The sequence below is a fragment of the Caloenas nicobarica genome, chromosome 15, assembly GCF_036013445.1.
Source record: "Caloenas nicobarica isolate bCalNic1 chromosome 15, bCalNic1.hap1, whole genome shotgun sequence".
Classification (NCBI taxonomy): Eukaryota; Metazoa; Chordata; class Aves; order Columbiformes; family Columbidae; genus Caloenas; species Caloenas nicobarica.
In genome coordinates this window covers 8687603-8709355 of record NC_088259.1, presented here as the reverse complement: position 1 = coordinate 8709355, position 21753 = coordinate 8687603, and the positions used below count along the sequence as shown (strand labels likewise).

At 48.5% G+C, this 21753-nt stretch overlaps 1 protein-coding gene across 1 annotated transcript; it reads left to right on the top strand.

Moving 5' to 3' along the window:
* Positions 1-644: 644 nt before the first annotated feature.
* Positions 645-10658, top strand: MAPRE1 (microtubule associated protein RP/EB family member 1). Its single transcript, XM_065645777.1, has 7 exons — positions 645-720; positions 1381-1504; positions 4400-4545; positions 5675-5879; positions 6250-6359; positions 7036-7188; positions 7567-10658. Exons 2-7 carry the CDS (start codon positions 1384-1386, stop codon positions 7621-7623), a joined length of 792 nt encoding a protein of 263 aa, XP_065501849.1. The 5' UTR covers positions 645-720; positions 1381-1383; the 3' UTR covers positions 7624-10658.
* Positions 10659-21753: the final 11095 nt, after the last annotated feature.

Sequence of the window (21753 nt, the reverse complement as noted above, 5' to 3'; positions counted from 1 at the left end):
GTTGAACACATTTTGTACTGTTTGTATTGGGAGTGCGAAAACTCAAACTGCCACATCTGTGCAGTTTTACTGTTTTTCCTGTGGGAAGGAAGGGGATCCGTGTCAACAGTTTACCGTTTGCCGCCATGTAATTAAAAATCTGCATTTCTGTATGACCGGACAGCCCTTATTTGGTAAATTCCTGGTGTGAAGAACAAGGTTTCCAGAGGCAGGAGTTTCAAAGACCCACGCCTCGGGAACACCATACACGTGACCCCAGAGCAGCCGGGCCGTGGCTGGGGGGCGGGACGGGGCCGGGGCCAGGCCGGGGCTGGGGAAGGGGCCGGGGCCAGGGCCAGGCCGGGGCTGGGGATGGGGACGGGGACAGGGACGGGCCGGGGCCAGGCCGGGCCTGGTGCCACTGCGGGGCCTCGGGCCGGAGCCGTGAGACGCCGCCGGCACGCGGGATGGCAGGGATGTGGGCGGGGCTAGCGACACCGCCAATAGCCGGCGAGCCCGCGGCGGGGCGGGCGGAGCTACCACCATAGCAACGCGGTAGGTTTCCCCACCCCCTAGCAACCGCATGCCCCCTCTCGGCTCAATCCCGAGCCCGCGAGCGGCGCTCGCTACAACTGCCGTGACGTACGCGTGACGTCAGCGCGTAGCGTGCGAGTGACGTGGTCCCGGGCAGGCGGGCGGGGCCGGTTTGAACGCGGAGGCGACGGGGCCGGAGCGGGGCAGGTAACGGGCCGGGGCGGCGCGGGGGCGGCGGGGCCGCAGGCGGGCGGGCCCGGGTCTGGGCTCGGGCAGCGGTCGGGCCGGGCGGGGCGGCCGGGCGGGCCCCGGGTGGGCTGCGAGGGGACCGCCGTGAGGCCTGCAGGGCCGGGCCGCGCCGCGCCTGTCCCGGGCGCGCCTCTCTGCGGGCGGGGAGCCGGGGAGCCGCGGGGCCCGGCGGAGCGGAGCGGCCGCTGTGGTGGCCGGGGGAAGACGCGGGGCGTGCGGCGGGGCCGGGCCTGCCCGGCGGCAGCTGTACCGGGGCTCTGCGGCCGCTCCGCTTTGTGCCGGCGGGTCTGGGCGGGGAGTGGCCGCTCGGGGCTGCTCTCCCCGGGGGAGCAGGAAGTGTCGGGGCTGGCGGGTGAGGGGGCGGGTGACCCGCCGCAGCTGTGATTCTTGCCATCGGAGTTTCCCGGGGCTGCCTCGGTATTCGTTTGCCTTCCCACAAATGCGAAGCCGCGTCCTGTCCCAGTGTGCCGGAGCCGGGGTGTCCCCACTGTGCTTCCCCGCGGCGTGTGCGCTGGGCTCTTGTGTCCGCAGCCCCGGGAGCGTGTCCTGACACAAGCGATGGAAACGTGGAGGAGCATTACCGTTTGTGGTACTCATGCCTTTGGTTGTGTCTTTCAGAAAATGGCAGTTAATGTGTATTCTACTTCAGTGACTAGCGATAACTTGAGTCGACATGACATGCTGGCGTGGATCAACGAGTCTCTGCAGCTGACGCTGACCAAGATCGAACAGCTGTGCTCAGGTAAGGGGGCTCAGTGGGGAGATTCCAGATTTGGTGTGCGCCCTCGTTCTGCCAAGATACAGCTGCACCATGCAAACTGGCTGTGCTGGCCCTCTGCAGTCACGTCGGCTTAATTCCTGCTATGAACAGATTCACAGTCAATAACCAGATTATGTCAGCCATAATCTGGTTGTGGTTACAGTTTTATTGAAGTGGTTGTTAATAACGTAAGCATAATGAAAAGGCACGTTCTCTGACTCACTGCAGTGTAGAGGCAATAAGAAGTAATGGGAGTTAATGTGGAGAAAAGCAGCAAGTGATAGCTCCCAAGTAGCAAGTGATAGGACAAGAGGAAATGGCCTTAAGTTGTGCCAGGGGAGGTTTAGATTGGATATTAGGAAAAAATTTAACAGAAAGGGCCGTTGAACATTGGAACAGGCTGCTGAGGGCAGTGGTGGAGTCACCATCCCTGGAGGGGTTTAAAAGGTGTTTAAACGAGGTTCTTAGGGGCATGGTTTAGTGACAGGTTAGGTTATGGTGGGACTCGGTGATCCTGAGGGTCTCTTCCAACTGAAATGATTCTATGATTCTTTGTGTTTTCCAACGAGGAATTAAGCGTTCAGTCTTGAGGGACAGAGTAAGTTGTACAAGTGCAGTAACTAGCATAAGAAAATGTGGTTTCTTATGGAAGAGAACTGCCAGGAGATCCGGGAGGTGGGGCAGAAGAAAGGCAACTGGTGGTTCTTGAGTTCATCTGCAGGACTTTACAAATCCTTGTGGGCAAGGAGCGTGTTTGGCTCTGCCAGCCCAGCCGGATCTCGGCCAGAGCTGTAGGCAGGAAAGGGGAAGTGATTGTGATAGTGAAGTGGAGCCAAGGGTCATCACAGGGAGGAGACTGTCTGTGTGGGAGGAGGCTTGTAGAAATGAAGAAAAATAATAGTCTGTGGAGTAAGAGCTGAAAAAAACCCAAGGCTAAAAATACAGCCTAGGTAAAAGATGGTGATTTGGATAACGGCAGCAAGCAAGTGGAAGAGACTGGTGAAAAGTGGAAGTGTAGCTCGCACAGTGAGTTTGAGATAAGGTGTTGCTCACAGAATGAGAGACGTGGACAATGGAGGTGGAATAAAAGGAAGAATATATTTAAAATAAGTTTGCGACTGTCAGTACAGCCTGTGGCTGAGTCCACGGAAGAAACATTCACAAAGATTACAGAGAAGCAGAGGACTTACAATAGACATCTGACAGGTATCTAGTGGCTTTTGTCTACTGAGATGATGGAGAAAAACTCTAAGTGTGAAAGGAGCTAAAGCTCTACAGCCGCAGAAGGGAAATGATGAGCCTTGGCCGCTTTCAGATAGGCAGCTTAAAATCTTGTTGTGTGCAGCGCTGATTCGTGTGGCTGAAGTTTTGCTCAGAATCGGTGAGTCTTGAACGCTGCAGGAGCTCTGTCTCCGAGAAGTAAGGATAATTAGTAGTGGCTCTGCAGAATTTTAGCTCACCTGTTGTCAGGAGAAGGCTGAGAGCTGTTGATGTGGTATGTGCTGAGTAATGGCCCTTTCCTGTGTCTGCAAAAATACTTGGTGCCTGTGCAGGCGTGGAAGCGGCTTTCGCTGCCTGTCACAGTCATGTGCAAACGGGAGTTTCCAGGCTTGCTGTGCTCCCTCTGGCAAGGGCAGTGGTGACAGCAGTGAGTTGAGGCTGCGTAAACACACTACAGACGACCCTTGGCTTATGCTGTGATGCTTGTGCTTTTTATGGTGTTTGTTGTTTGGATTACCCAGAGTTGGCAAAAGCCTCATTTCTGGCCAGTCATCTGTTTTTGAGCTGGCCCTTGGAGTTCTTCAGCAAGTGAACTGAAGGGCAGTGGAGATCGAACAGCAAGATTTTTTTATTTGCACCAGTGCATAATCAGCAATCTTCTAGTAGCAAGTGAAAGTGGGAGCCCTAAAGACCTGCAAAATATCTTGATAAAAATGAACAATATAGGACTTTCTGTGTTACCTGTGGTTGAGATGAATGAACTAGTTGAGGGCAACACCGCAGTGTGTTACTTCTTGGCCTTTGAATATCTCACAAAAGCTGTTTTAGGTTAAGGGTCCCATGACTCTCCATCCATATTGGTGGGGGAGTAACGCTCAGAATGTTGGGTATGTATTTTCAGCGGCACACAGTTGCATATCATCACTGCAGAGTGAGGTTATAGTTTAAAAATATCTTTTTTTATTGGGTGTGTATATTCTACAAAAGCTGATTTTTTTGAGGTGATTGTCTGCTCTTTGTGGCTGAACTGAATCCCTCTTCTGCTCTTATTACAGTAAGAGCTGAATTGAAGGACATGAAGGATTTAAAATTAATGGAAAGAAAGACTGTGTTATTTCAGTTATTTGATTAAGGCTTGATTTAAATTAATCCACCTTATTTTGGCCTCTTACCTTTGAGGGCACCTTGAATTGTGTATAGGTTCTGTCTGTAGTAAGTAACTGTATCACTATTTTAATAATGATTAAAAATAACTTTTAGAATAATTCCTTTTCTAGTCCTGTCATTGTTGGTAAGAGATTACGTGCTTGCTGGACACATGTAACATCTCGGATTTGTACTGATATCCGTGAAGAAAGTCGAATTACTCATTGGATTTTGTCTTTTCTCTTGGAATTATGGAGGCAGGATTGTTCTTGTTCATAAGAGTTCGAGTCATGAGGCCGAGAGTCGGCTCTGCAGCTCGCTTAAGCAGAGCTAGGGCTGTACTGCACCAAACAGGAGACCGGAGGCTCCCGTTCTCTTGCTTTTGTTGCCTTTAAGAGATGGTGGAGCTGAGAAATGGGTCAGGTCAACGTGCTGATGTGACTGAAATGGTACTTGGGTGGGCTGGTGAGCTCGATCATCCCAGGATTTGTGTTCCTTTTCTTTTGGCAGGTGCTGCATACTGTCAGTTTATGGACATGCTTTTCCCAGGTTCTGTAGCGCTCAAGAAAGTGAAGTTTCAAGCAAAATTGGAACACGAGTACATTCAAAACTTCAAGGTTCTACAAGCAGGTTTTAAACGAATGGGTGTGGACAAAGTAAGCTGGGTTGTAACTGATTCTTTGTGCTCTTGATGTCGAAGTAGATGGAACATACTTTCGAATTTAGAGCTGAATAAAACTGGGAACAGAGTTTGCTCTTGGTTTGTAAATCTCAAAATATTTGGTTTTGGTTTGCATTGGGGTCCTCACTGGATTTAGGACAATATCTGCTTTACTCCAGCCATGGCTGGGTTTTCGGTTTTTAGTGATGAGATGAATTTTTCCATTTTAGTTCTGTGCAACTTCTGTAGCACAGACTAATACCAACGTTTCTGTGAGATAAGGTTGAGTTGCGCTCCCCGTTTGCACCATCTTTAGACCAGGTGTGTTCCATCACCTCCTGCTGTGGTGGTTCTGAGGATCTCAAATTCCTCTTTACAAGCATTTGTGATGTTAAGTTGGTCAAAATCAGATCTGCAAAAAAACCTTTTCAGATCGAAAGACAGCGATGCTTATGGAGGGCTGGTTCTGCAGGTAACGCTTGGGGTGAACGCAGCTGTGTTGATGCATTTCCCTGGCTTTAAGAGGCAGCTCGTGCCGTTGGCTGCGGCTGCAGCTCACGCTCAGCCACTTGTGCAGCGTGTCTGGGCTGGGCCGCCAGCCCCGCTGACTGCAGAGCGGTACCGGCTCCCCAGCTCACGGCCTGCAGACAGAACTTCACTGTCTGCTGCATCTTTTTAGTAATCTGCATTTGCACTCCTCATCCCAGAGAAACCGTAATTGTCGTCTGCTAACAAGGTGATGTTTAGACCCTGTAGCAACTCTGCGTGTTGCCAGGCCCTGAACTGGTCAGCAGTTCAGATTCATGAAAACCAGAACCAGCTTCAGGTGTACAGAGACAACTTCGGTGTTGAAACTTGGTGTAGCAGAAACCTTGCTGCAAAATTATTTAAGATTATTTGGACCCTCACAGTGAAAGGATGGTTTGTTTTTAATTCCAATTAGCAAAAATCCTACTATTTGACATACAGTTATGTTCATGGATTTTCTCTAGACTGGACAAAGAATTACATTTGCATATCTTAGTGCAATAATTTAAAAACTTTTTTTATATAAAAAGAGACAGAGAGGTTCTCTACCCTTAATACGAATTTGACTTTTTTTTTTTTCCCGCCCCCCCTTGCAGATAATTCCTGTGGACAAACTAGTGAAAGGAAAATTTCAGGACAACTTTGAGTTCGTTCAGTGGTTCAAAAAATTTTTCGATGCAAACTACGATGGGAAGGAATATGATCCTGTTGCTGCTCGACAAGGCCAGGAGACAGTAGTGCCAAACCTTGTTGCTCCTGTTGTGAACAAACCCAAGAAATCTCTCAGTTCTGGCAGTGCAGGTAGAGAAAATAGTTAAAAGATTATCTAGACTATTAAAAACTCTGGGGAAAATAGGACTGGGTTGCTGTTTAAAATCAGTGTATGAAATTATGGTGGCTTGGCCCTTGTTTCAGAGATGCTGGCTCCAAACTGTGAGTCATCCTGTAGCACCCATTTATCAGGGAGCTACAGGAAAAACAATCTTCTCTGAAAGAGAAAATGGCAAGGATTGGTGCCAACACGTGCCAAAAAGCCCCCAAAATGGTGATGTCACATGGAGTCAAGAAGGAAGGAATCTTACATACCCAAGCGTGTTTGGAAGGGGAATAGGACCTCCATGGGAGGAAGAAAGATGGTCTGGGAGGAACTAACCCTGACTTGATCTTGCAGCCCCACAGAGGCCCATGGTGACGCAGAGAACCGCAGGGACCCCCAAGTCTGGGACTGGAATGGTCAAAAAGGCGGCAGGAGACGACGAATCGGCAGGACTGATTGAGCAGGTGTGTTCCCCAGAACAGGCCTGTCCGCTGAGCTGTGCTTGGAGATCTGTGTGCAGATTTTATTTTATTAATAATGGCATGAAGTGATAGCATCAGGCAGATAGAAGAAAGTGATGTGAATTTAGTCGTCTTGTTTCACATCACTGAATCAGAAGCCTTCCTTGTTGTGGCCTTGCTCTCCTGCTGGGAGCGAACCCCCTTTTGCAGTCTGCGAGGATGCAGACATTTAAACCTCGCATGTGCCATGTCACACGTAGCGTTAAGTGTTTCCACAGCTGTGCTGCAGCATTGCAGCATTCCGGCCAAGCTCCGAGCAGCTGCTGCTCCGCCGAAATGCTGAATGGAGCGCAACTGAAACCACCATCAGTATGAGAGTTGTCTTGCAAGAATGTGCTAGCAAAGAAAGCTGCAGGCAGTTAGTGTTTTACCTATTTCATGTAATCAGCCTTTAGAATTTCCAAGTGGTGTTGCATGTGTTGGACTGGGTGTTGTGGCAATAGATTGCACTGTAAGAAATAGACCTTCTCCTCCTTCGAGTCCCCCTTCCCCCATCTTGGTTACTTCCGAAGTGCTTTGCGTATTCACACTGTTCTGAGAAATTTGAGACCCTGCCTTTCCAATAGATACCACTGAATTCTGTCTCTGGTGGGTAACTCATTATTGATGTTTTTGGCAGATCAATGTATTGAAACTTACTGTTGAAGATCTGGAGAAGGAGAGAGACTTCTACTTTGGCAAACTGAGGAACATTGAACTGATCTGCCAGGAGAATGAAGGGGAGAATGACCCAGTGTTGCAGAGGATTGTGGAAATTCTTTATGCCACAGATGTAAGTAATCTGGTATAAGCTGTATCGCATAGTTCCTCCCTCCCCTTGTAATTGGAAGCCGGTTTGCTTTCCAGAGCTCCCTCAGCTTTTCTTTTTTCTTTAGGTTTATGGCCTAGCTTTTCCCTGTAATAAAGAAACAGATAATATAATTATAGTCAGGCAGCAAACAAGGTTAGCCTTTCATGAAGAGTGTGTACCAAATAGATCAAAGATGAGAAAAATAACTTTTCTGGTAATATATCTTGATGCTGTAGATGGTGACTTGAGGGTATCTATCCTCAGTAAAAGGGAAAAAACCAAAACAAACAACCTACAGAGTAGCCAGGAACTGGTTTGTCATCAGATTTTCATTAAAACCCTTGTTTTATTGTCCTTCAGGAAGGCTTTGTGATACCTGACGAAGGAGCACCGCAGGAGGAACAAGAAGAGTATTAACAGGCCACATACTGTACCAGCAGAGCAGCAACATCAGAATTCTTTGCCCCAGATCATGTGCTTAACTGTAAAATACTCCACTTTATTCTTAGAGGACTCACTGGTTTCTTTTCATAAGCAAAAAAAGTACCTCTTCTTAAAGTGCACTTTGCGGAAGTTTCACTTGGACAGTGGGTTTGAGTTGGGAGCTCTTTCTCACTTTGTAGCAGAGCAGTATTCACATCCAGGGGAGAGATGGAGGGAGCAGGAGGCTGAATATTTGGAACTTGGTGCAGAATGGTTTGCTGGTAAAACACTGGTTTGTGGAGAGAATTTTTATATCCAAGGTGGTGTAGTAGAGAAATGAAAGACTCTGACTCACAGAAAGATTGAGTTAATGTGAAATTGCAGCACAGAAATTATAATAAAATGCCTTAAGAGTATTTAAAATATGCTTCCATATGCCAAATTGAAGTGATGTGACAGGAGATTTTATGTGCGTCACATTGGGGTAGGCGCCCGTTAACCTCGCACGGCGATCTCACTGTGTCAGCAAGTGCTCAAAGGGGCTGTTAAAACAAAACTCCATTCCTGGGAAAGCTGCTTACTAAGTGATTAGTTCTCGATGAAATGGGCCTTAACGTTGCCTGTCACAAGATTAGAGGGAGTATGAACAGCTGAGACACATAAATTACATTGAAGAGTGCTAAAGCCTTTTTCTATGGCATTGTGGCTAATGACTTTGCGAAAATGTACTGTGTTTTCTGTAAGAAAAAACAAAATTTAAAAACAAAACAAAAAAGCAAACATCATCCAGTCCTACTGCCTAAAATGTCCTCAGAAGTAATTTTCCCTCCTAGCTCTTGTTTCTATTTGTCCTGTTTCTTTTTCTACTTTCTGGTCTCTCCCGTGTTCTGTTCTCTTTCCCATGCTAAGGAATGCTGATCAAACCCCACAGCTCTAATAGGACTTGCACTGTGCAACTATCACAGGATGAAAGTGAACTGAGCACATGAGGATGATGCTTTTTGTCTTTTTTTTTTAATTATTTTTTTTAATTTTTATTTTTCCTTTCGAACCAGGGCATATCTAATAATAATTCTTGCCAGTTCAGTAGTCTGGGGTAAAAACTAAAAAATGCTGGCTAACAGAGTTAATGTTATTGCAGAAAATACAGTACTGAGACTAACTTAAATATTAATATTTAAAGTACTTTCCATAACTGTCCTTTTTTGCTGTCATGCTCCTCATTACTGTTGTGTTTGGCAAGATCCCGCAAGACTTCTGATCCCCTTCACTACTGAGACTGATTGGTCCTGTTGTGCTTGTATCCATTTGTTTCTGGTGGTAGCTTGTCCTGAAATGTGTGTAGGAGAGCATTTTATGGTAATTGTTGTGTAGTGCATGAATATTTGTGAAATTCCGAGGAAAAACCCGAATTCAGTGAATGCCAAAAATGCAAGTACTAGCCATTGTTTGAAATTGCAGTGGTGCTATTTCTCTTGTGGCCTTTCAGACTTTTGTTGCCCTAAAGCTCCATTTTACTGAGAAACCATATTTGACTTGGATTTTTCTTGACAGGGTTTTTCTATTTTAAGCAGTTTCTAAATAAAGTTCTGTATTTCAAGAGTGCCATGTCTGCTGGAGTCTCTCGTGCTTTCAGGTGCGGTGAAGCTGAAGCCCGTGATGGTTTTCGTGGTGAAGCTCGCAGGACCTGGACTGTCGGCTCCCCGGTCCCAGTGATGCTGAAACTCCTCAGGGTGCGCTGGGGAAGGCGGCGCTTGAGTTTCGGTTGGTTTTTATTTCCCCTCTCATAAGCAGATGAAACGTGAGTGTGTTGTTGGCGTCCTACGGGCGTGAAAACGGGCATGGATATCAGAATGATTTGAAGTGTTTTAAAGCTGGTCAGACACTGGTTATTCGTTACAAACGGGCCATTCCCTGCCCTGTCAGCAGTCTGAGCAGCTTGGCTGAGCTGAGCTGGGTTTGAAGTGTGTCTCACAGGTGAGCTCAGGTGTTACTGGCACAAACGTGTGCACAGACCAGCATCTCCAGAGGTGCTGTGGCGTGTGACCCTGTGCAGGGTGTCCCTGTGGGCTCTGTCCTGCAGATCGTCCTCCCTGTGCTGAGTCCTCTTTGCTGTCTTTGCTGCTGGTGTAAACCCGTGTGGCACTGCGGGAGTGCAGGCGTAGGACAGGGGTTGTGATGCACATAAAATCTTCTTCACCGTTTCTTACTTGCTTTCAGGTCGGAAGCATATTTTTTTCATCTCTAAACATTCCATTGTTCCAGCAACTCAAAGCAAAAGATGGCAATAGCATGTGCTGAATTGGGGTGGCTGCTCTTTGCAGCCAGTTTTGTGCTGGGGCCTGGTTGCTTCAGGTCTCTCTTGAAGCAGATGGCGTGTGGAGTTGTGGAGCGCCCAGGTCTGCAGAGGGCTTGCAGTAGGTTGCTTTTGATCTCTGCTAGCGAAGGAAGCAAAGGTGATTTTGTGCTGAGAGCATGGGTAGTCACAGGTAGTGCTGGTGTGCCTGGTGAGACTGAGTGTGGGGACCCATTATAAACCGAACTGAAACTCCAGTCTTGGCAGTCAAATGGTGCTGAGATTTCCAATTGCTGAAATCACTTCTTTGCTACCAAGATGAGCTATAAAGAGAATGTGGACAAACTCATGTAGGCAACTTCTGACTACGTTTTAGATATCTTGGCATAATGTGTTTTTTAATGTCATTTGGGGAAAAAAATAACAATAAGCCCAACTCAAACCCATAGGCTTAACATAGCTACTCTGTCACACTGGTACAGTATTTGCTGTTAAGTGTTAAATGCTCACCTGCTGGAACAACCTTTTAGTATCTTAGTTCTATCAGATTTTTGAAAAACGAGCGGAATGGAAGAAGCAAAAGCTCACACCTCCTTTCTGTACCAACATGTCTTACTTGCAGGTGGACTTGTGGATGTTTTTTTAACTTTTCTTGTTCAATTTTTTTAAGAATTCCTGGTTTGCAATGACAATTCTTACTGTAACTGTTAAAAGCCTTCAAATAAAGGCCAGAAACCTCCTTGCTGTGTGTGATGTCAGTATTTAATGTGCCTGCTCGAGCACTCGGTCACCTCGTAGCCTGTGTAAAGTGTCGGTTTGCAGGAACGTGTGTGTCCTTCAGAAGCGGGAGATTTTCTCTCTCAGAACATCTATCCAAGGACAAGGCTGGAATCTGCTTTTTGCAAGTAACCAGTTTCTATTCTGTTTGAATATATTCTTTGTTTTATGGTCTGCCTTGACCTTCTGTAAAACTCCATTAAACTTAACAGAGGCGTCATTACCAGCACATCCAACATTGTGCATGCATGTGAATCACAGTTGAAACAGCCGTGGATGCCCTGGGTTAGACGTATGCGAAGCCCCGGTGCCATCAGCGTGTCATTAGTCCCGTGTCATGGGATCTCACTGCAGACCTGGCACCAAATTCTTTGGTATCGGTGACAACAGCTGTGAGGGGATGTTTTGCCTTGTTGAACGGGCAGCCGTGACCCAGCCGTGGGCGGCTGCTGAGGTCTCCAAACGGGTGATCGGCGGCTTTCCAGCAGGATTTTGGTCAGACGCTGTTCCTGGGGTGCAAACTGATGCTGTTCTGGGCTCCGCTCTGGCCCGTGGAGCCGATTCCACTCAGTGCTGGGGTGGCTGCTCTGTGCAACGTGCTCCCAAGGGTCCCTTCTCCACCTCCCATGGCCAGTCCACTCCCTCCTGTTTGCTGCTTCCCCTCACACTCACATTTTACTGTCTGTGTTCCACTGGGCTCTTTCTTTCCTGAAGAAGCAGAAATGGGGCACTAGACTGAATGGACCCTCCAGAAAGCGAAGTGCATTGAGACTTAAAGCACCATGTCATTAGCTGAAATCTTTCCTCTTTTGCAGGCGCTCCGTGGGAACTGGTGCCACCAGATAAAGTTCATTCCTGAACTTGAGCTTGTTGCCTCCTGCTCAGCAGCTGATAAGGCAGTGACACTGCTGCGCTGCCTTTGAAACACCACGGGCCAGCTCCGGTAAGACAGGTCCCTGCCGCTGGTCTGTAATTTATCCATTGCACAATGGCATCAGGCAGCGCTGCTGGGATTTTAACATTCCCTTCCTTCCAGATCGAACATACTGGTACCAAACTTTCCGGTGCTGGGAAACTTGAGTTGGGGAGAAAATGTGGAAGGAGCTCACTTTATGATTTGGCTTTTTGACCTATAAATAAATAAATCATTTGACAGTTGTGCTAGACTGTGTGAGGCCAGCTCCTGCAGAGCAGGAGGATGGTAGGGTAGGCCAGGCTCTGTCTGTGGGAGCACTGCAGGAAGTGTTGCCCTTTGCCGGAGATCCTTCTGCTCCATCACCTGCCTCAGCTTTCGCTTCACCTTTCAAGGCCTGTTTCTTGCAAATATTACTCAACTTTCCCACCATCTGAATTGCCCTTCTCCTTTTCATCCTACCTCTTTATTTTTTTGTTCACACTCCTTGATTGTGTCTCTTCTTTACATGCATCTCATTCCTCTCTTCGTTCCTATTTCTCACTTTTTCTCTCTCTGGCTCCACACTCTCCCACTCCCTTCCCTGCTCTCAGAACACATTTACTCTGGCAGCAATTTGCCATCTCCTGAAAGCTAATGGGGTACAACAGAAAGCCCCAGAGTTGCTATTTAGCGTGCTGGCAATTGTCCAGATATGTTTCTGTATCTGGTCTCCTATAAAGTCAGGAGACACCTGACAATTTTTTTATCTCCAGCAGTACAGTTCGTGCTGTTTTCCTCACCCTCGGCAATCCCCGTTTCCTCTCTGGTTTCCCTGTCTGGGTTGTGATCTGCGCTGCGGCAGCACAGGCTGAGTAGCAGCTGCTGGAAACTGTGGGTCTGCAACTGCAGCTCTGCCTGTCCAAACAATTCTGCAATAACAAAGGACGTGGATGTGAAATTACCACGTCTAAGAGTCGAGGTGCCAGCAACTGGGATTTTAAACCTCTTTGGTTTTGATGCTGGTGGATAGGATAATGTTCAGTCTCCTGTGGCTGTTGTAATTCACTTGTCTCTAAATTTTGGCTTGTCTTAACAAAACAAAAAAATCTTGTGCATCTTTTCTTGCATCTGGATAGATGAGCTTACAGGAAATGGTGTGGGGGTTGGGACACTATTCTTGTTGCCTTTTTCCCTAAAGTGGTTTCTCTGTGCTTCTGACAAACCTGTGGTTTTTAAGCCCAGAGCTTCTGGTGGGTTGCTCTTGGTGTCCAGGAGTGGATTCTGGGGTTGGTGTGAGGATCTGCTGCCGTTTAAAACCGGCTTATTTCAATGCGCTGAAAGAATTGAATGATTTTTCTGGTTCTGGCTGTAGCAGAGAAGGATTCCCACCAGGTGGTACTGTTGGGCTTCCATGTGTGCTGTCACCAGCTGGGGCCGTGTGTGGTTTCCAGGGAAGGATTTACATGGTGGGATTAACCGGGGTCATCTCTGCAGATTTTTGTTTTGTTATTTGCACATAAGCTTTGTATATGAAGGAATTTCAGCCTGCGAGTGGCTTGCAAATTCTTGACTACTCCCCAGGGATTTGGAATTTTAGAATTTGAGGTGTGCTGCTGGTGATTTGAATTGTTTCTTTTGGGGCCTGTTGCTGCTGTTCATCTGGACACCTGCAGCCCTTCAAACAGGGTTGGTTCTTTAGCAGCTGGGCAAACCTGGGCTGATGCTGCAGGGCCAGAACCGCTCCCAGCGCGGAGAGGGAGGGCTGAGAGGTTCCTTCTAGAAATGCCTCTCCTGTTTGCAAAGCAGTTTTCTCTGGTGCAAGGAGCTACTGATTTCCAGGCATCTTGGTACATGCTTTAGGTGTGAGCTGCGTGTTTGGGCCGTTTTGAAAGCCAAACCCCTGGTTTTCAGTCGGTTGGCGCTGTGCTTCCTCCTCCACCTGTGCTCAGTGTTCACCTCCTTTTGCCAATGTTCTATTTTTTAGCAGTAACTGTGTTTCTTCCATTGGGGTCCCAGGTGCTGCTGATGTGGAAAGTGCGGGTTGGGTGTCTGAGCCCCCTGCTCGAGGATGTCCAGGGCTCGGAAACCAGAGCAACCAGCCACCCCCAAAGCTGAACAGGGTCCCCCCGGTCCCCGCGTGCCCATTCCTTCTCCACACAGCTGCTCCAGGAGCCTGACGGGCCCTGCACATGCCGTCACTGACGCTGACAGGCTGAGATTTTTCTGTGAGGAGTCCCGGATTTCAGGCTGTAAATCCCTGGCTGTGTCACTTGCCAGCACCCGGCCCCGGCTGCCGTGCTGTCCCGGGCTTGTATGAAGGGCGGTCGCACTTGACTTCTGCTCCACGGCTGCTCCTCTGGCAGGAGGAACGTGGTCTGATCCCGCTCCCGAGCTGCTCTTCCTGCATCTTGTTTCTCTGCTGCCTTTTCTGCGCAGAGTACGAGATCGTTCATCTCTGTCTGTCCTTCTTGCGGTCTCTGACAGCAAACCCGCTGCCAGTCCACCGCACAGGGAGACCTTCCCTTTTCTCGTGTTCCTCAGGAAGGGTGAAGGGACCAGCTGTGCACTGGATTTCTCTGGCTTTTCTGCTAGGACCAGAGTTAGGGATTCACTCAGCAACAGCCCCTGCCCTTCCTTCAGCATTTCTTTCTTGGATACAGATCTCATCAATTGACCTTCACTGGCTGGATGGAGGCTTTTCTAAATCTGCTGAGGTCAGGAATTTCTGTCCGTGACCACTGCAGTGGTTCAAAGTTTGGATACTTTTATAAACATCTCTCCTTTGTTCCTTTCTTTGCCTTACCTTCTTTTTATCCAATCTCTCCTCTTTAATGTCCCCTCATTTTCTATAATGTTCCCTTTTGTGCCCTCTTTCCCTGCCCTGGAATTCCTCTGCTTGATGTGGACTCTGATAGACCCACAGACCTGTCCCACATGCCTTTGCTGAGATTCTGCGGTGTTTCCAATGCCCTGCCATGGTTTTCCTGCAGAGCTGGGTATTTTCTCTGCTCACAGGCCATCAGTGATTGCTTTAGAGAAAGGCGTCCTCTGTTTGATGGTTCCCCAGAGATCAATTTATTGGCAAGTCACCATAAAAGTTCTTTTTTTTTTTCTTCCATTCTGCAGCTGAAATCATACACGCTTATAATGGCTATTATTTCTGACACTTGCTGTTTTATTAGTAATATTGAGATTTGTGTCTTAATCAGCCGGTTGCTGCTGGTCAGCATGAATAGCAGCACTGTTCTAGTAGCAGGGCGGAATTGTGAAAAGTGTGGTAGAAATTTCTGCAAAGGCTGCTGTATAAAGCTTCTAGGGCTCTCTTGTAACCTTCAAAATAATTAAGTAGCATTCATGCAATTAGAATTTTGTGCCTCCCAATTCCCTGTCTTTTTGGCCTCAGGATGTTTGCTGCTATTTGAGCGTGTTGTACTTGATGGATGGCTTTTGTGTGCAGAGGGTTCCTGGCAGGTGTTGATGGGCTGTTGTCTGGTTGTTGGTGCCTGTTACACTGGGCGAGCGTCCCCTTCATCACCTGAGCATCCTCTTCCCGGGACAGAGGAGCCGGAGCCGGAGGCAGAAACCTCTCACATTGTAATTTTTGACCAGGAGCATTTACAGCCAATCTCCGTGTTTACAATAATGGCAACTATTAGTGAATGTGGCCAGAACTGACTGTGGAGCCCCAGCGAGCAGGGGACAGGTTCCTGGAGCTCCTGTCACCCTCAGCCTGTTCCCAGGAGAGTCCGTATGTCGCCGGAGCTGCTGCAGCTGGGGCGGGTTTGCTGGAATCCTGGGAAAGCAGAGACACTCCTGAAAACAGATTATTTAAAAACACAGACGATGGAGCCCCAGCTCACCGACAACCGGCTGAGCGGGCTGCTCAGAGCTGACAAACAGCGCAGACACGTCACTGCCTCTTTTTCTGAGAGTGAGATCTGTTGGGGGCAGGTACAAGGGTTGCTGGAAAGGGCAGGGACGAGAGAGCTTGAAAAGGACTCGTGAGCTTTGTTATTTTGTCAATGGCTAAACTGTCTCTTTGCAGCCCTCTCTGGCCATGTGAGCCTCCCGTCTGTCCCCGTGGCATCGCAGGTGCTGGGGGTGTTTGTCTGCCATAGCCCCATCCCGTGGCGCTGGCTCTGAGGCACGATGGGGCCACAAAATCCGGGGCGTGAGACCCACAGTGGGGACTCAGCACAGTGGGGAAGAGACCTGGCCATGGGGATTTATACAGGGAAGCAGCTGGTGTGAAGTGCAAACACGCCATTTGTACAGGCTCATCAGCCTTCCTCTGAACGCTTGGGCCTTAAAGCACTGGTAGTTTGATATTTTTATTGCTGAAAATCCAGAGCAGCAACCTGTCAGCAGCTGCGGTGGGGAAAGCGGAGCGTTGCGTGTGTTCTGCCAACATGGGTAGGACAAGGGGCTGTCGGGGTAGTGGAGGCTGCCCAGAGACCCTGCACGGGGACAGCGAGCGGCTGGTCCCTCCAGGGCAGCGCCCTCGCTGCCAAGGACACGTTCATGTTTGTGCACATTATTTGGTAATTGTACTTAGCAGGGGACAGGTAGGAAAGCTGAGATGTGGCAGTTCTCGTGGCATCGTCCCCTGGTTTGCAGCCTCACATGGGCTGGGACCGAGTTGGGGCAGCTCTGGGCTCCGAGTCCTCTCCAGTTGTAGGGAAAGAAAGGGAAGCCTGGAAATGCTGCTTCTTCTCTGTATTTAGAGTTAGGGGGGAAATCATAATAGGAACGAGATATTTATCTTCTTGTAACAAGTAATGGATTGATGTGGCTTTTTTAATCTAAGCCTGAGCTCTACTGCACATATTATATTGAACACAAAGGTAAACACAAGGGATGGAACAAGGCTTTGTACTGCACAGTGTGCCTTGCTATTTTATTAAGTCCTAATTATCCCTTTTCTAGAAAAATGTCATTGTTTGTGAGATGGCTTGGAGCTCGGGACCAAAGGGACCCTTGGCGATGGTTCTGCAGTGCGGTAGGTGTTGGGGCTGCAGGTGCGATGTGACCGAGACGTCAAACCAGCCCAGGGGATGCTGCTGGTTTCACACATAGAAAAGCCTGCGTGGGCCAGAGCCCTCTGCCAAGTCCTGTCAACAGCTCTTATTTGCTATCTCCCACCTTTGGTTTGCATTTATTTCCAGCAGAACAGCTATCTGTTCAAGTGCCTGGAGAAAGGTTTCTTTCCTGTCCCCATGTATCACAGTGTCACCCACTGAGAATATTTTGATTTTTCAGTTCCTCCTGGCAGGTTCACCTCTGCTGCTGTGCTCAGGCGGGGGTTTGCAGAGCTCTGCTCCCCATGACACTGTCCTGCTCTTCGCTTCTCCACAGCCTTAGCTGTGAACCATTTTCTGTGTCAGACTGACAGACAACCAGCTATTTTGCCAAGAGGCTTCAGCTCTGCCCTGAGAGGGGGAAATGCTTTTGGGGTAAATACAGAGCTCGCATCGCATTGCACAGACTGTGTGGCCCTGAGGACTTGCAGCTGGTTCCAGTCTGTGCTCGGGGACCCTGGGATGGGTCCAGGTGCCAGCAACGGGGCAGAACCTCGTGTATCCGCCTGCTCCCCCTAAACCTATGGAGAGCGAAAAACTTATGGAAATGAGAAAGGAGGAGGGAGGGGATGGACAAAGTTCTTTATATATACCTATATATGTCCTATACGTAAAGAAAAGTTCAATGTCTTCTGCTGTGGCCATTTCCATTCAGATCTGTGAGGAGCCAACTGCAGCTGTACCAAGGACTGTGGGCAGGTTAGACATGGAAAGGCTGGCTTGCACCCTAAATTATCTCCCTATTTTCTCCTGAATCAGTTTTTAGCTCATATTTTTGATTTGTGTTTTGTCTGTAAATTGCTGAATATTGGTATCCTTGTTATCTAAATACAAATCTGAGCAGAGCTAGAAACCCTCTGCAGAGGTGACCTGTGTCTCAAGGTGTGTGCAGCTTTTAAATGGTCACCAGCGAAGCATTCGTGACTGGGGGCTGAGCCTGCTTTTTAAACAGGACTGAGTTTGTCTAAAACTAAATATGTCTTATATATCAAACAGACTTGTTTTGACACCTAATTAAGTTAATTTAGGTGGCTTAATATAGTTCAGCAGCAGCTCAAAATCATAGTTTCCCACCTGATCTGATATATTGATTCCACTGGAGTTTCACCCATAAATCTCTTCCTGTTTCTGTGCAGCTCTAATTGTGTTTCGGAAAGGGAAAATCAGACATGCCCAAGCCACCCAAAGCACGTAATGACTCCATGGAAATACCTCTAGAGGTAAGTGTAAGCCAAGTGGCTTTGGTGGGACTGAAGTTTCACAGCAGTTTCCTTGGTAGTTTCTGTGAGAAGCTGTGTACGAGTGGCTTATGGAGCGGTGGGGAATGGCCCAGACACAGGGTGGGGACAAACCGATGACAGTGCCACACAATTCCCAAGCAGCTCTGACATGGGCTCCTGCGAAGGTGCCACGATGTACAAAGCTGTTCTGGCAGAAATGCTCACCCGGCCGGTGACGCAGGGCAGAGTGTCCCCAACGCCTCCTCACTGTCTGACAGGTTCACCTTTCTTTTTGCAAATCAACCTTCTTCAAGATCCCTTTGGAGGTTTTGTTCTGGAAATCAACTGTAAGTCCACAGGGATATTTTTTTCCCTGATTTCTCATTAGTCAAAATCCAAATTGTGCAAGCCAAGAGGGGTTTTGGTGGGTTTGGGTTTGGTTTTGGGGTCTTTTTTCCTTCCTTTTTGAGCAGTTCAAGCCTCTGTTCTCTGCTGAAGCAATTGCATATTCTACATGCGTTAATTCTTAAAAGGCAAGCTGGGTATTGGGAATCTTGTGTATACACAAGCATCCGTTTGGTTCTTAGACTGCACTGTTTATGTGCTAAAGCAATGTGTATATATATTGTATGAAGATGTGGTTGTCTGGGGGACTGAACAGTAAAATTCAACAGCCTGCTGCCTGTTTCTGCCTCCACCTGACTTGGGTTTGTTTATCTCCAGCTGCATGCACCAAATCCATCTGCTCCTTCATGTTGTAATACAATAATTTTACTGAGAACTGAGTAAAGGCAGCACGTTGTCACTGGAGTAATATTCCTGTGTTGTAAACATGCGTCAGCATTTGCAAATAGCAAAGAAAGTTGTTAAATAACCGCACTGAACCTTTCTGGTGCTTCCCTTTGCCCCGTGTCCTGCTTCTTGTGAAACCTTAATGGGGAAGCCGGGCAGGCCAAGGGTGCTGAGCTCTGTGTCGCTTCAGCATCCCTCAAAGCCGGGAAAATCGTGACACTGGGAATCGCAGGGCTGCACACAGGGCGGGTTACAGCCCGCACAGGTACCCGGGCTCTCCTTCCCCTCCCCGCGGCAGCTCACCGTGCACTGACCGTGCTCAACACCGCGTTTTGAAACGCCACGTCCAGCAGAACCTGCACAGAACCAAGCACCCCCAAGGAGGCATCTCCTGTCGCTCAGCGGTGGTTGGCCTGTCGCACTTGCAGCCAGCAGGATTTGTGAACCGGCTGTCACTGCAGCCAGGACGTGGCTTGGGGACATCCGTGTCCCGGGTGCCCGTCCCCCGCGTCGGGGCCTCTGTACGGTACGTGTGCTGCCCCGTGGGGTTAACCACAACTGCGCCCTGGGACACTGGCAGTAGAGCTCTGGAAATGCCGATTTCCTGAGGACTTTCTGTCCAGCCCTGGGTAGATGGAGCTGCTGGGATTTAAGCGCTTGTGCATTTGCTGCTGGCAGGTCCAGCCAGTTCTGCTCCTGTGCAGCCAGGGCAGCGCAGGACCAGCTCCGCTCTGCAGCGTTTACTTGAATTTGTGTGGGTTTGAAAGGCTTCTTAAATTGTATGAAGTTAATACAACGGAAAATGGATTTGTCCTGCCCACCTAAGCAAGGCTTTAGTGATTAATGCTGTAAAATAAAAACAACAGCAACAAATTCAGTTTTATAATGCGCTGTGAATTCCAGGTCTATGAAAAATGTGTGCTTTATAAAAAATTTTTCCTCCTTCTAGTACTCTTTCAAAAAATATCTTATCTCTGTAAAATCCGCTTGTCTCTGTAGCTGGATTTTGATGCTAATGAGATTCATAGCTTCATAATTCTTGGTCTCTCTTCTTGCATTGGTACAAGGCTAAACTCAATTGCAGAGTAGGTATGTCGTACCAGAGAAAAACCTGTCAGAAGAGAGGATTCACTCCTTGATTTTGAAATTAGTTGAGCTTTTTTTCATCTGCCGCTCTCCTGGAGATGTGTTGTGTGCCAGAACTACTGCAAGAAAAAGGAAACCTTGAGCTGCAGGATGAGCCGCTGTTGTGTCTCTGCAGGGGGGAGCGGCAGCGCAGGGCGCGGAGAATCACAGAGAGTTTGGGTTGGAGGGACCTTCCCAGTGCCCCCCTGCCATGAGCAGGGACATCTTCACCAGCTCAGGTTGCTCAGAGCCCCGTCCAGCCTGGCCTGGGATGTCTCTGGGGATGGGATGTTTCCAGAGCTGTGGATTCCCCCGTGGCCTGACTGCGTTCAACCTTTCCTTGACATGAGATCAAGCCCAGCACGTGTGTCAGACCCGAGGGTGGGCTGTGGGAGCTCTGCCTGGGCGGCGGGTGCTATCGCAGGGTTACCGGTGGCCTCCACCGCTCTTTTCCTGCTGCAAACCCTCTCCTCAATCTTTCAAAAAGTAGATGAGATCTACTTTCTACAAACACAGGGTAGGTCTTTCCAAGAGACTGGTCTGGAAGTTCCCTGCAAAACAGAAGTTGGAATCATACAGCTGTTTAGGTTGGAAAAGCCCCTCAAGATCATGGAGTCCACCCATAACCCACCCCTGTCACTGCCCCATGTCCCTGAGAACCTCATCTCCGTGTCTGTCCAACCCCTCCAGGGATGGCGACTCCACCACTGCCCTGGGCAGCCTGTTCCAATGCCCGACAGCCCTTTGGGGAAGAAATTGTTCCCAAGATCCAAACTCAACCTCCCCTGGTGCAACTTGAGGCCATCTCCTCTGGTCCTGTCACTTGTTCCTTGGGAGCAGAGCCTGACCGCCCCTGGCTCCAACCTCCTTTTGGGCAGTTGCAGAGAGCGAGAAGGTCTGCCCTCAGCTCCTGTTCCCAGTGAGGTGAGCCAGGATGTTCCTCCTGCTTGTGAAGCTGTCCAGAAACTGCAGACACGGATTATGCGACTTGAGTGCTACGCTATTTATGATGTGTGTTCAGTCACCTAAATCACCTTGGTGGTGTTTGAGCTTTGCCTGGATAATTGATTAAAATGTAAATTGAATGAATAAATCTCTAACAGCTAAAATATGCCCTCTTTTTACCTTGATTCTTTTTCTTCTTTTCATTGAATGGCATAGAAAATAAGTAGTTATAATCTCATAAATAGATAATTGACTACCTTTGTAGAAGGGCAGGTAAAATGAGGTTTGTATGGTCTGGTTTGAAATGCTTTACTGTTTTGTTTATTGGATTACTAACCTGTTTATAACTTGGCTTCTGTACTCTAGTCAATAATCTGCTTACAGAACTGTTTGTGCTGCTCTTCAATGGCAAGGCCAGGTGGGTTTTTATTTCTTTAGGTGCATGTTAGTTGAGGGCAAAGGATCAGAGAAATCTTTTTTTATGGCCACAGAGTGGAGTATTGTGCTGAAACACGTGCCCCGCTGGCATCAAAGGTTCCTTTCGTTTGGAATCTGCATGGAGGGACTCAAACTGGCATCAGGACAAGCCTTTGTGAGCATTTTGTGAACATTTCAAGCTGTTTGTTCCTTAAGGCTTCACTGATGTTTCGTTAGGGACCGGACTGACGTGCTAACAAGCCAACAAAGCGGTGCTATTTGAGTTCCCCCCCAGCCCACTGGGTTCCATCGGCAGCTCCAGGTGGGGGTTCTGGGGCCGGTGCCTCCCAGCCCATCACCCCTGTCAGCTCTGTCTGCTGGGACCATCACTCCTTGGTGACAGCGGTTGCTTTGGGCCCATCGGGGAGGTACCAGCGCTCTGAGATTGTGTGGAACCCCCGTTCACCTCCCCTCTGGTTTTGGTCTTGGTGTCTGGGAGCCAGAGCCTCCAACGTGCAACGTCCCTGAAATGAGTTAGTGGTCACAGTGGTGCTGCCGTGTCCTCAGTGTCCCTGTGAA

What these genes read in the sequence shown, in the direction of transcription:
- MAPRE1 (XM_065645777.1), top strand. Translation starts at nt 1,384, where the DNA reads ATGGCAGTTAATGTGTATTCTACTTCAGTGACTAGCGATAACTTGAGT. An exon ending in TCTCAGTTCTGGCAGTGCAG is followed by an intron (nt 5,880 to 6,249) that starts GTAGAGAAAATA and finishes TTGATCTTGCAG; the next exon opens with CCCCACAGAGGCCCATGGTG. An exon ending in AAATTCTTTATGCCACAGAT is followed by an intron (nt 7,189 to 7,566) that starts GTAAGTAATCTG and finishes ATTGTCCTTCAG; the next exon opens with GAAGGCTTTGTGATACCTGA.